Here is a 13,890-nt window from a genome sequence, read left to right on the forward strand (position 1 = left end):
TGTCAACCTTTCAAGGAAGCTCAGCCATGAAAGACATGATGCCCAAAGCCTGGCCTCTACTTGATTTTGTCTTAGAGAAAGCAGAGATCAAAAAAATAATTTTTTTTTTTAAAAAGAGAGATCATTGGCTTAGCTCTGAGGAAGCAGTGTGGCCCAATGGATAAAAAGCTAGATTGGGAGTCAGGATCTGGGTTCAAATCTGGCCTCTGTGAGCCTTGCTAACTGGCGAGGATTCTGGGTAAGTCGTTTAAACTGAGCTCAATTTCTTCAATAACAAAATTCTGAAAATAACAGTACCGACTTCAGAGGCTTGCTGTGAGTCTCAAATGAGAGAATCTATGAAAAGCACTAGATAAATATCAGCCGTCATTCATTCGGAGAGCACACCTCTGCTTTTAATTGTCAAAGGCAGTGTGGCCTAGTGGATAGAGTGCTAGATCTGAGTTGGGGAGACGCAGGCTCCAATCCCACCTTCGACACTGGGTAGTTGGCTAAACCTCTGAGGGCCTCAATGTCCTTTTCTGTATAATGGGAATAAAAATCCTCATCATAATCTACCTCAGAAAATGTTATAAGAAAAGTACTTTGCAAACCTTAAAGGGCTTTAAAAATATGAGTTTACAGGGATATTATGCTAATTACTAACGCGAATACTTTAAAGAGTAACCTCATCCTGACCAGGAAAATTGTCCCATAATAAAATAAGAAGAAATAATAATAACTAAGTGTTTATATAGCATTTTAAGGTTTGCCAGGGGCAGCTACACGAGCACTGGGCTCAGAAACAGAAGAATCATCTTCCTGAGTTCAAATCCAGCCTCAGACACTTCCTAGCTGTGTGACCCTGGGCAAGTCATTTAACCCTGTGTGTCTCAGTTTCCTCATTGGTAAAATGAACAGGAGAAGGAAATGGCAAACCACTCTGGTATCTTTGCCAAGAAAGCCCCAAATGGGGCTGTGGAGAGTCAGAACCAGGTTTGCAAAGCAATTCACATATTTAAAATAACACCTTTGCTCCGAGATTCTCACAACAACCCTAGAAGTCAGGTGCTATTATTATCCCTGTTTTACAGTTGAGGAAACTGAGGCAGACAGAGGTCAGTGACCTGTCCCGGGTCACACAGCTAGTGAGTGTCTGAGGCTGGATTTGAACGCAGCTCTTCCTAACCAAGCCCAGCACTCTGGGCTAAAACCACTAAACTACAGCTGCCTGAACAGAACCAAAGCTCACTGTCTTCTAACACACAAACACAGATCTAAAGCAGGAAGGGGACTTGGAGACGATTTGGTCCAAAACTTTCATTTTATAGACAAGGAGGCTGAGGCCCAAAGAGGTAAAGGGGCTTAGCCAGGGTCACACAGGTAGAAGTGGTGGAGTCAGGATTTGAATCCAGATCCTGTAACTCCAGGAATCAAGCCCTCCATAGTCCACACTTGTTACTGTCCTAATGAAAAGTTATCACCAAGGAAGGAGAACTTCCTAGGAACTGAGAAGCCTCATTTGAACTGATACAGAGTGAAGTGAGCAGAACCAGGGGAACCATTCCTACAATAACAACAAAACTACAAAGACAAATCGCTTTGACAGACTTAAGAACTCTGCTCAAAACAAGGACCAACTCCAGAGGACAGATGATGAATCCTGCTACCCACCTCCTGAGAGCAAGGGGACAGACTCAGGGGGCAAAAGGAGATTTTTTTTTTACACAGTCAAAGCAGGATTTTTTTTTTGTTTGACTCTACACATTTGTCACAAATGTTTTATTTTTGTTTTCCCCATATGAGGGAGGATAGAGAGAATAGAATTGTGTTCATAAAAAAATTTAATTAAAAAGTTACCCCTATTTTAGACCTTTGTTGAAAATAGACTTTCTCTAGGTTACAAATCAGGTTGTGTTGCGGGATTTGATCTCCTCAAAATGATTTCTACTGAGATTTTTTTTTTTAAAGCAAGCCTGCACCAGGCCTGTAGGGTACATAGTGGCGACCAGACCCAGGAGGTTTCAGCAAAGTGTTGGTCTGGTAGAGGCTAACAAGGGCTCTGTTTACATCTGAAAGGGGCGGTGTAAACACAATGTAAGCTAGTGGTTAAGAGGCAGAGGGAATGATGAAGCAAACACATTCCACCCACCCCTCACATCTGGAGATTCCCCTGAAAAGACGGACTTTTCAGTCAGAAACAGTAACAAAGCAGCAGGTGGAACCCATCCTCCCAGGGCCCTCCTCACCTCGGCCGTAAGCCCGGGCCTTCTTCGGATTGAGTTTGGGCTTGAGAGGGGCTCCCGGCTTGAGTTTGGCTTTGGGGAACTGGGACAGGTAAGTCATGACGGAGTGTTCGTCCACATTGGGATGGATGATTTCTTCAGGAGTGATGACCTTAAAGAGAATACAGTGGTCAGTCCATGGACATATGCCACCTTTCACTCTGACAATGAACAAAAAACTTTTAAAGCCCTCTTTAAAAAGACCCTGGATAGAACACAGAGATGATAGGTTCTCAATAACCTCAGAGTAAATTATCCAACGAAACCCACGACTCCTTTTCCCGAAATCTGGCTCCAAGGTGCTGAAGAGACGGCCTGGTCAGGCTGTTACAAAACAAAACCAGAAGTGACCCAGCCTTCTTTCTCTGTTACGCATCCCCTGCTCTCCAGCCATCTACGCACCATCCCTCGAGGGTGACCAGCTTCCACCATCAGTGAGAGGTCTCCACAATAAGTCCAACCCAGACGCACTGCATGGCCTGCTACTGTCGCGCCAACTACCCACAGTCCACCCACAGCCCCAGAGTCCACTTCTAGATCAAGGAACAAGAATCAAAACAACCATATTAATAATAATAGCAGCCAGCATTTGAGTTTGTGTTTAAGTCGGAATAAATAGTGCTTTAAGGTGGGAGTTATTTTTTTAGTTTATGTTATCATTAATGAACTCTCAGAAGTAGGAATTCACGACACTCTTAACAAGATCTATTAGTTTTTTCCCCTGAGATATCTCTTAAACCGCTCCCTTCCCTTCCATTCTTACTCCCACCATCTGGACCCTTTTTATCTTAAGGCAGGAATTCTTAACCTGGAGTCTGTGAACTTAAACAAATTGTGCTGTTATTTAGTTTTTTTTCAGTTATGTCTGACTCTTCGTGACCCCATTTGGTGTTTTCTTGGCAGAGATATTAGACTGGTTTGCCATTTTCTTCTCCAGCACATTTTACAGATGAAGAAACTGAGGCAAACAGGGTGAAGTGACTTGCCCAGGGTCACATAGCCAAGAAGTATCTGAGGCCAGATTTGAACTCAGGACGAGGAGTCTTTCAGTCTCCAGGTCCAGCACTCTATCCCCTGTACCACCTAGCTGCCCCCCTTCCTTTGTAATTCAAGCTAATTTATTTTATGTATTTAAAAACATTATTCTGAGAAGGGGCCCAGAGACTTTGCCAGAAGGCCAGAGGGGTCCATGACACCGCAAAGGGTAAGAAGCCCCAAGTTAGGCTTACTAGCACTTTATTTATGGCATGTCCTTTAGTCCTCACAGCACCCAGGGGAGGTAAATGCTACTATTATCATTAAAATTATTTTACAGGTGAGGAAACAAGAGGTTTCCTCTCGAACCTGCCCCAAGTCACGTAGGAATCAAGTGCCAGAGGCTGAATTTGAATTCAGGTCTTCCTAGCTCCAGGGCAGCTTTGTGGCCAATCAACAAATCAACTCTCCCATTCCTAGAAAGGGCCTGTTGATCAAGAATGGAGCCCCAAGGTTCAATCATCTCTCCCTGGCCACCATTCCCATTAGATGCTGTTACCCCTCATTTAGAATATAAACTCCAGGAGGACAGGGTTCTCTTTCTTTGGTACTGGAATCCCTAACCCTTAGCCCCCTGCCTGGCACATATGAAATTTTTAATAAAGACCTTTTCATTCACTAGTCTAAGCTGGGGTTGGAGTTACAGCCAGAGTTAGCTTTAACCCTTTATCCATTAGAATGGCAGAAGTCAAATTCCCTTAAAGCTATGGAACAATCTAAGGTCATGGCTTAGGACAAGAGGAAGGGGACAAGCATTTATTCAGCACCTACTATGTGCTAGGAACTGTCTCGTTTGACATTTGCATGACATCCCCTATACAGCCAGGTCAACATCTATCCCAGGCCAGGCTTTTTGCCAATATGATTCAGCTTGTGATCATTCCAGGCAATAAAGGCACATCCCTTAATAGTCTGCCAATTCCTCACCAGTATTAAAAATAGCAAGCCAACCACCTCTACTTGCAAGAAGCCACTCTGTCTAATGAACCAGGAAAACACATGTATGTTTAGCGACCTGGGCAGAAGATCTGTGTGCCTGCTTGTTTGTCTTTCCCAACAGAGTGTCATCTCCTTGAGGGTAAGGGCTCTCATTGTTTCTTTGGATACCCAGTGCCTAACACAGCGCCTGGCACATAGTAGGGGCTTAATCGATGCTTACTGATTGACTTGACAACAGAAAACTATTCAGACAACCAGAGTATTGAGGAAGCGAGGCTCTTACCTGTGGGACTCCCAACCAGTCATCGGCTTGCTGCATGGCTTCCCGGGCATTGTCCACAGGCTTTGCAGGATCCCAAGATTCCCAGTCAGGGCAAAGACCTGCAGTACAGAGGAACTTTTAGCGAGGCACTACCCAAAGGTAAGTCATCCATCCACCTGCTAGCATAAATGAGTCAGAACAAGGCTGCTGGTCAGCCCTTCCTGTGCTTTCTTCAAAAGCCAGAGGGAATTATATAAAGTGCATCAGCAGCAGCTATCCAGGGAACCTAGAGGTCAGTGAGATCCGGGCTCCAGCTTCCTGCAATCTACAAAAGATCAGACAATGGTCCGGCAATGGTCATTTACCAAACACCAGGCATTGCGCCTGTTCTATCTACGTAGTCTCTCTACTTCTAAGAATCAATTCTCTTCTTTAACTCTAAGATAATTAAGGCTTAAATGAAAAGAAATTCACCATCTCAACCTAGGAGTTTTATTGTTGGGTTTTGGGTTTTTTTTTAAAAAAAACATGGGTAGAAGATACAAATATTGACTCAGAAGTGATTTATGTCAGGTCACTTTATCTCAAAATCCCACAATTTTCCAATATCCATTGAGAGCCTCTTCCCCAAGAAGCAAAGGTCTGGTCCTCCCTTTCTTCCATTGTACCACTAAAGTAACTGCAAATGAAATGAGTCACCAGGACTTGGGGAGCCCCCCAACTTCCCAAGTGGCTCCCAAGAGTTCAGACTTGGAAGCCTCCAGAACATGGTCCCAATGGAGCCGCCCAACCCCATCTCTGGCAGTTTCTCAACTTTCACCCTCTTCCCCGGTCTGGTCAGCCTCCTCCCCACACATACCACCCTCATTCTGACCTATTCTTCACCCATGCTGTTCCACTATGCTGTTTCTTCATCCAGGAGAATCAGAATTCCAGCAGGCCTTTTATTATGTAATTATTTAATTCTAAACTTAGTAACCATCAACAAAACACTGAAATGAGCCATTTTTAATTATAGCCTACAGAGTCACAAATTCCAAATTATTTAGTCTGTCATTTTCTTTAAAAACGTGTCTGCTCCTAGCAACTCCTAGCCCAAAGGAGAGCCAAAAAAATACGCTTCTCTCTCTCTGGCAAACGTGGAGGCTATGAGTGTGGAACACTACATACAAAGTCAGACTCAATCCATGTGTTGGGTAGTCTGGTGGAGCTTCCTTTTTCACTCTTTTTATTCTTTGTGACAAGGGATGGCTCTCTGAGGAGGGGAGGGATATTCTTGGAAATCAAGGTGATGTAAGAAAAGACCCAAAAGACTCAAATTTTAAGAAAACTAATTTTACTGCTCCTCCTTCAGAGCCTGGCTTAAATCCCACCTGCTCTAAGACGCTTTCTCCAGCAATTCCAGCCCAGACTCTTCTCACCTTTCCTGGGGTTGCTATTGTACTCATCATCTGTAGCACTGCCCCAAATATATGATCTTGTGACACCTTCACCTGAGACCATCTCCTCCTCCTCCTATTCCTACACTCCTGGACTCCATGAAGGCCCTTGCTCCCTTCCAAGTTCTAGCTTCCTTTAAGGATCCTCTCAGAATGTTCACCTGGAACAGTCCCTTCCTCTGACTAGCTGGTTCCTCCAAACCTCCATTTTAAGGCCAAGTGCTCAGGCTCACCATGTCTACAGTCTTCTTCAAGCTCTAATCATGACTGGACATTTTCTCTACCACACCCCAGTGGCACTCACACACTGATGGTACTTTCTCCTATTCCCCCATCCTCAAACTTCCTTGTTATATGTTCTCTTCTCTTATTGGAATGGAAGTGCCTTGAGGGCAGAGGACATCTTTCTGTTTTTATTTGTACTGCCAGCACTTGGTGCAGTTCCTGGAACTTAGTAGGTGCTTAATAAATGCCTGACTTGAGTTGACTTGAAGAACACTTCACCAAGGTCAGAGTTCATCATCAGGAACGGACATTTTTGTTTCTTTACTGGCTATACACCAGGGAAGATACTGCTTCATCCCATTCATCTTAACACAAAGAGCAGGAAAAAAAAATCCAGATTTTTTTTTCCCTTGTAGTCCTACTGACTTACCTTCCCTGTGGATCAGAATCCTGAGTCTGAGAAGTATTATTTCGAAGGTTAACAAGTCAAAGAACCACACCCAGCCCCCAAACACATTTCCCTCAACCCCACCAAGTGGGGTTGAACCTCAGTGCAGAGAGCAGCCCACTGAACAACCCGGCAAATCAATGTTATTCAGTGTGTTTAGAGGGTGCAGGGAGTAAGACCACATTAGTCAGCCTAAGTTAAGACAATCAGCACAACCATTCAATCATGCATAGACACTAACCAAGGTGGTCTCTAATTGAAAGGAATATAAAATTGGCTTAAAATAGAGGGGTTAGGGGTGACTCAATTGGAGCCAGGCCTGGGTGGTGGGGGCAGGGACATGCACCAGACCTGAGACTTGCCTCTGTGACTCTAGGCCTTTGGCATCAGCGCAGGCTGAGGTCAATGCTGTGACGGGTCAGCTGTTTCACTGCTAAGACAGGTACTTTTCCTTTCAGGTCTTTACTCCTCCAATGTGAAATTGACTGGAGGAGTCCTTCCCCAGTGGCCATGAAGCAATCAATGATCCAGGTGACCCAGACCCAATGATCCAGACAAGCGCTTACCTGGGGCACAACTGTCCACGAGGGCTCCCAGCGCTTTGCCGTCCTGCCAGTTCTGGTTAAAGTTGGTGATGGGCAGATAAGGGATTTTGTTCTGAATCCAGCCCAGCAGTCTCTGCTTTGGTGTTTGTTTCTTGGCGTCATCGTCTCCTTCATCTTCCCACACAGGCATAGAAATCGAGTAGTGAAGAATGAGGGTCCATACCAGGCCCAGAATGAGCTTCAAGTTTCCATCAACAATAGCTTTGCTATCTGCGAAAAGCAGAAAGAAAGAACAAGGAATGCTTAAGTTCATTCATTCTTCAATACAGATCCTTAATAATTCTGACTTGTCCAATTGGACAGAGTCTACTGGAATCCACCATATTCCACAAAGCTATGCCTATATGAAGCTTTCCTTAGGAACGAACAACATCCCATGCCAATCAGTATCAGACAAAAGCGACAGCTTTGTCTCCAAAAGAGTAAAAGAACCAGAGAGACCTGAGCTCATTCATTCTTCAACACAGATCCTTTAGAATTCCAACAGACCCAGTTGGGCAGAATCTACCAGAATCCACCATATTCAACAAAGCTTTGGCTTAGTGAAATAACCCTTAGGAATAAACAACATCCTCATGCCAATCAGCATCAAAGACAAAAGGAATCAATTAATCACTATTTATTAAGCACCAGCACTGTGCTAAAGCGCTGGAATATCCTTGTCTCCAAACTAGTCCAAAATGGACTTAGATAAAGACTTGAGAAGAGCAGACAAAGACATCTTACCAGATGACTTGGTATCATTTCAATTAGGATTAAAGCAAATTGTAGCATTTCCAATGCAGTGGAAAGAAAGCTAGATTTGAAGCCAGAGGACCCAGGGTTGGATTTCTCCTCTATAGCTTAGCAACCTGCGCAACCCTGGACAAATGCCTGAGTCTTAATCTCTTCGTTTAAAATGAAACAGTTGGACCAGCTGAATTCCTAGGTTCCTTCCAGCTCTGAATCTCTGTTCCTATGATCTCACCGAAGGTGAAAGTCTCAGATAATTTCTGTATACATGGAAGGTCCCAGAGTGTATGTTTTCATTTATGTCTTAGTATTTCTGGCATCAAACACGGTGTCATGTTTTGGAGGAGTGTACTGTTTGAGAAGTTGAAAAACTGCATTCTGAGCCAAAATATCAATGAAGAGAAAGCAAATGATGAACTGAGACTTGGATTCCAATTCCGATGGTGCTATTAACTCCAAATGAGCTTGGGAAATTCACTTCTCCTCTTGCCTGTAAAATTACGGAACGGACAGAGAGTCTAGAGTCTATATTTCCCTTAATAAAAGATATGTTCCGTAAAACTTGGACTCAATCAAAAGGCCACACCCAAGGACCTAGAAGGCCACATGTGGCCTCAAGGCCGCCTGTTCCCCCTCCCTGGTCTAGACTCTAAGGTCCCTTCCAGCTCTAAAGATCTGACCATCCTAAGATTCAAACAGGACCTTTGTTCTCCCTGCAGGCCTAACTATATAATTTAGCCCTCATCTGAACAAGAACAGGCACTCTGGCAATCAGCTACGTTCGAAGACTAGACCACACACACACAGCTGTAGCTGGCATTTCTGCTCCCAGTGCCCCATGTACAGGGCCACCAGTCACGAGGCCCATTCTAAAATGCCTTAGTCATTCCAGGATGGCACCCAACGGCCTCTACCTGCTCCTACAGAGCCACACACTGGAAGAATTGATTCCACAGTGTGGAAAAATCAATCAATCTAAAAGCATTTATGAAGCAGTCTGTGACGGACACCGCTAGGCCCAGGCAAAACCACAGCAAAGACATGGTCCTGGCCCTCATACTGGAGCTTGCCAATTTTATTTTCCAGTGTTCTAACCAATTAGCTGACAAAACTAAAGATTTTTGAAAATTTAGTAGTTTCCATAGAGCACAATTAGCTAGAAGTTTCTCCTTGTGAACTTTTTTGGGGGGAGAAAAGAGTGGGAGGGAAAAGCACAGTTTTCACCTTTAAATTCCCAGGTGTGATGCCTTCTTTATATGGTGATGATAAATACCGCACACATGCTTCAGTTCTAATGATACTCACAGCGGACGCTTCTCCGGTGCTTTACTCAAGGCCTACAAAGCACTTCCCATAGCCAGGCTCTCCTTTTACACATTCCCTGTCATCCAGGGGCTCAAGGGGGAGGGGGACTGGTGTATCTCCAGGGAGAGGGGAATGACTGTGTAAATGCTAGTCCCCTCAGCAGTGAGGGGCGCTGCCCATCCCAGCCCACCCCAGCCTGAGGAATTAAGCCCAAGGGATTATGCTATACTTCCTCTTCCCTGCTTTTCCCTGAGAACTATACTCAATTTTTTCAAATTAGAAACTTTTTTTTTTAATTTGTTGATTACTTGGGTGTTACTCTGTGTCAAAGAGTCAGAAATGCCAGGTTAAATTATTTTCCATTCCCCTTTAGCTTTTCCAAAAATGTTTAAGTTAGGAGATTAGATTCCTAATTTTTTTTCTGGGTGGGATGGAGAAAGGGAGGATAACTAGGTATAGCACTGGAGTCAGGAAGACCTGAGTTCAAATTCAGCCTCAGAAACTTCCTACATGGGTGACCCTGAGCAAGTCACTTCACCCTGTTTGCCTCAGTTTCCTCATCTGTAAAATAAGCTGGAGAAGGAAATGACCAAACCAGTCCAGTATTTCTGCTAAGAAAACCCCACATGGAGTTAGGAAGAGTCGGATACGACTGAAACAAATGAACAACAACATGGAGGAAGGGTAGTAGGCAGGGAGAAGAAGAGTCTACAAAATCTGGACTAACTTTTTCTAACATTTCTATGCAGTTGATAAGTGGACCAAGGCAGATTTGGAGGGAGAGGCTGCGGTCGAAATCCAGATCCTATCATTTACTATTGTGTGACCCTGGGCTAGTCACTTGACCTCTTTCTGCCTCAAGTTTCCTCATTTGCAAAAAGAGGACGTTGGACAAGGTGATCTCTGAGGTCCCTTCCAGCTCCAAACCTTGGACTATATGCCAATTATGAGTTAGAGTAGGGCTAAATACATGTAAGACTCTGAGATAGGGTGAGGAGGGGAGAAGGAAGAGAAGGGAACAGAGGCAAAAAGAGGGATCAAATAAATCCACGTGCAATTTAGAGTTCCGGAACTAAGTCCTAAGTCAAGTATTTCCCAAAGGGAAATTATCAAATTTGTAAGACACTGTACCTACCTGCTCATCGACAAAAATTGTTCTAAAAAAAGTTGTGCAAGTATTGGTGATAAAATGTTGGTCACATGGGGATAAATCTTTAGACATACACACACACACACACACACACATGGTTCATACCACTGCATCCTGAAATACATAATATGCAGCATTGCTGTTTCAAGGTGGGAGTCCAAACTTGGAAATTATCCACAAGTTTCCTTGAAAGAAATGACAGTCTCCACCCAATCCTGCACTAATGAATAGTTCTTTCATTCCAGCAGTAACTGGGACCTTTCAGGAGGTCTCTTTCCACATTCCTGGGGGCTCCTTAGCTCATGGCTCATAGGATCAGAGAGCATCCCAGACTTAGACCTTAGAGCCACCTCAGGGGCCCCTCATTTTCCAGATTAAAAATCGGAGGGAGGCTAGGTTCACAGCGGTAGAAATAGCAGGACTCCAAGGCATACTGTTTCTAAATATAAGCCACATTTCAGGTACCACCCTGATCTCCCATACCCCATAAGGATGACCCTACAACAAAAATCTCCCTCATCTTAAAAATGAAGCATTTCCCCATGCTCCTATCAAGGTTGATTAATTACAGTAGCAAGATTTTATAGACTTGAGGGAACTTAGTGATTTGTTTATCAAAGCTTGGGGACAGACATAAGAGAGAAAGTAGGTTGTAAGAGGTTTCAGCGTTGATGCAGCACCCACTCAGGGCCAAAGCACTGAAAGCAATTTAACTGAGCACTGGAGAGTAACTGACATTTCCATAGGGATTTGCAGAGTTTTGATTAACACATATAATCTGGTCCTCCCAACAATCCCTTTGAGGGGAAAACTACATATCTTATAAAGAATTCCCTTGTGGTTTTCCCCATAGTCCACCACAGTTCTCCATATCAAGCTCATTTACCAAGGGGGTCCAAAGTGCTGCTGCCCGACATCTCCGATGATCCCCAGCTACTCACCTCACTAACACTGAGAGCAGCACTCCAAGTTTGCCAAATACTTATAGATCTGATCTCACTTGAGTCTCAAGATAATCCTGCAAAGCAGACCTTGTTAAGCTCTGGGAATTATTATTCCCCATGTGACCGATGAAGAAACACACTCGTGGATGGGTCAGGGAATTTGTACGTGGTCACCAAGGCTAAGAAACATTCAAGGTGAGCCTTGATCCCAAGTCTTCCTGATTCCAAGTCCAACACTCTTCCTACCATGCCATGCTGCCCTCCTTAGCAATCCAACTGGCCAGTAAATCATGGAACACCGCCATCTTGGAAGAACCCCAATGACAAGTAATACAAGTTCAATGGAAAGCTATATGGCGAACATACGTTCCTAAGAAGGCTTCACTGAAGGATCACTGAAGACATGCAGAACCTGAAAAGGAGGTGATCGGGCCATGTAAGGAGGAGACTCAAAGACTCATAGTAGTAAGAGAACCAGAGGGTGCCCTCCCCCACCTGATGGATGGATCCCCTATGGAAGATTCATGAGAAGATTGAGATGGTAATTACCCAGGATGACAAGCCATCAGTGAAGAGATTCACCTCCACAGAAATGGCAGGTCCCAATAGGAATAAGTCAATTTCTATGTCCTTACTCCAACACTAAGCAAAATGGGATTACAAAGAGGAAAACTAGCTATTCCTAGAAGTCTCTTTTCAATAACATAATCCTGGCATAGCTAAAGACAAGAATGTGTGTGTGTGTGTGTGTGTCTATATAGCATATATAAACATACAGACATATATGTGAACATACATATATACACATATATATACATTTATTTATATTTTATATATAAATTTCATCTACATACACACATATGTACATTCAAGAATCCATAAGTTATAGATTCAGCGCTTCAAGGGACCTGAGGAGATCATGTAGTTTAACTTCTTCATTCAATCAATCAACAGCCTTATATTAAGGACCTGTCATGTGTACGTCAGGCACTCATTTCACATGAGGAAACTGAAGGCCAAAAAAGTGAATTGACTTATAAGAGAGTCATAATTTGAACCCAGGTCCTGTGACTCAAAATCTGTCACACTTTCTGCCTTCAGCTCTTACTGATTAACTTGTGCTACAAATATATTTATGAAGGACTGCCACAGAAGCCACAGCTTCCAGTATTTGGGATTGTTGCCCTACAAAATAAAGGCAACAGGTCATACGTTAGCCACATTTCGCCTTGGGAATCCAATGAAAAGACAAGTGTGAGTGACCACCATGAGGGGGAGACTACAAAGACACTTTCAGTTTAGATTTTGGTAAGAACAGAGTCAGTCCTTGTTTAAAGTCATCATCTCTATTTCATGGATAACCCAATGAGTCATAATGAGTCATTGAGTTAGAAGTGGAAAAAACATATGGTCCAATTTCCTCATTTTATAGATGAAGAAACTGAAGACCAGAGAGGCTGTGACTTTGCCAAGGTCATACACGCAATAAGGTAACCCAGGTCCTCTGACTCTGACTCCAGCACTTTCCACATTATCACCCAACCATAATAACTTTTCCCCAACTCAGCCAAGAAGTGGGGTTCATTTTGGAAAAAGTGGTGTCCAAGCCAGGTCATACAGCTGCTAAACATAAGTCACCAATGTTGTTCCAAATCAGCCTACCGGCTTGAGGTGACCTGGAAAATTAATATCACACCAAGAAGAATCCATCCAAGTCTAAATATGGCGTCTCTTCCAGCTCCTGTAGCTGTCCTAATGAAGCAGAAACCTATCAGAGCAAGATTTTTAGCCTCTGATTATCTAACCCTTTAATTGAGTTTAATTGAGCTGAATGACTCAGTACTGAATTCTAATTCACATGTATAGAACAGTATTAAGAGAATTCCAGTATTTCATTTATCTTGATAGGTCTAAAGAGGATCTTAATAAAAATGAAAGAATCAGACTCAGAGCTAGAAGAAACCTCAGAGATCATCCCAAAGGTTCTTAACCTTGGGTCCCTAAACTTTTTTTTTTTATATTTTGGTAACTATGTTTCCTTATGATTGGTTTTCTAGGTCCAGAGAGATGCAGTGCTTTTCCCAAGGTCACGCAGGTAAGAACGGCAGAGCCAGGATTTGAACTTGGGCCCTCTGACTCCAAACCCTTTTCCATAGATTTGCTGCCTTCCAACACTGGTAAATCAGGGTGTTCCTATTTTTAGTGTTCCATTCCTGCCACAAGACTGACAATACAGTTGTCCTATTACCACCCGAAGACTCTGCTAATAAGCCCAAACAAAAATTTGATAAGGGGCTACTGAGTCCCCACAACTGCTTTTCATTGTCCCATTTCCCATGGCTCTAAGCCAAGAAGACTATAATCACAATGTGTGAATTAATGAGTGGGCTTGATGAGACCTGAAATTTGTCACCTCCCTGAACCCAGTGATTTACTACTGGAGTTGATAGCAGGCCAAGTCACAACCACAGCATTCAACACCCTCTCCTCTATTATCACGTAAGATACCAACACTAACCAGAACAACAGAAGGTGTGCCCCA

The 13,890-nt window shown here is 43.5% G+C and overlaps 1 protein-coding gene across 6 annotated transcripts in view; it reads right to left on the reverse strand.

Moving 5' to 3' along the window:
* Positions 1-13,890, reverse strand: part of FLNB (filamin B) — a 158,920-nt gene that overhangs the window by 93,742 nt on the left and 51,288 nt on the right. For all 6 annotated transcript variants that reach the window (XM_036739515.1, XM_036739514.1, XM_036739513.1 and 3 more), the window contains exons 2-4: positions 7,179-7,427; positions 4,522-4,619; positions 2,229-2,376 (exon numbers count right to left, since the gene is read on the reverse strand). In XM_036739515.1, coding sequence (XP_036595410.1) covers positions 2,229-2,376; positions 4,522-4,619; positions 7,179-7,427 — 495 coding nt within the window. The remainder of the gene's footprint in view (positions 1-2,228; positions 2,377-4,521; positions 4,620-7,178; positions 7,428-13,890) is intronic.

The sequence above is a fragment of the Trichosurus vulpecula genome, chromosome 9 (genome assembly GCF_011100635.1).
Source record: "Trichosurus vulpecula isolate mTriVul1 chromosome 9, mTriVul1.pri, whole genome shotgun sequence".
Taxonomy (NCBI): Eukaryota; Metazoa; Chordata; class Mammalia; order Diprotodontia; family Phalangeridae; genus Trichosurus; species Trichosurus vulpecula.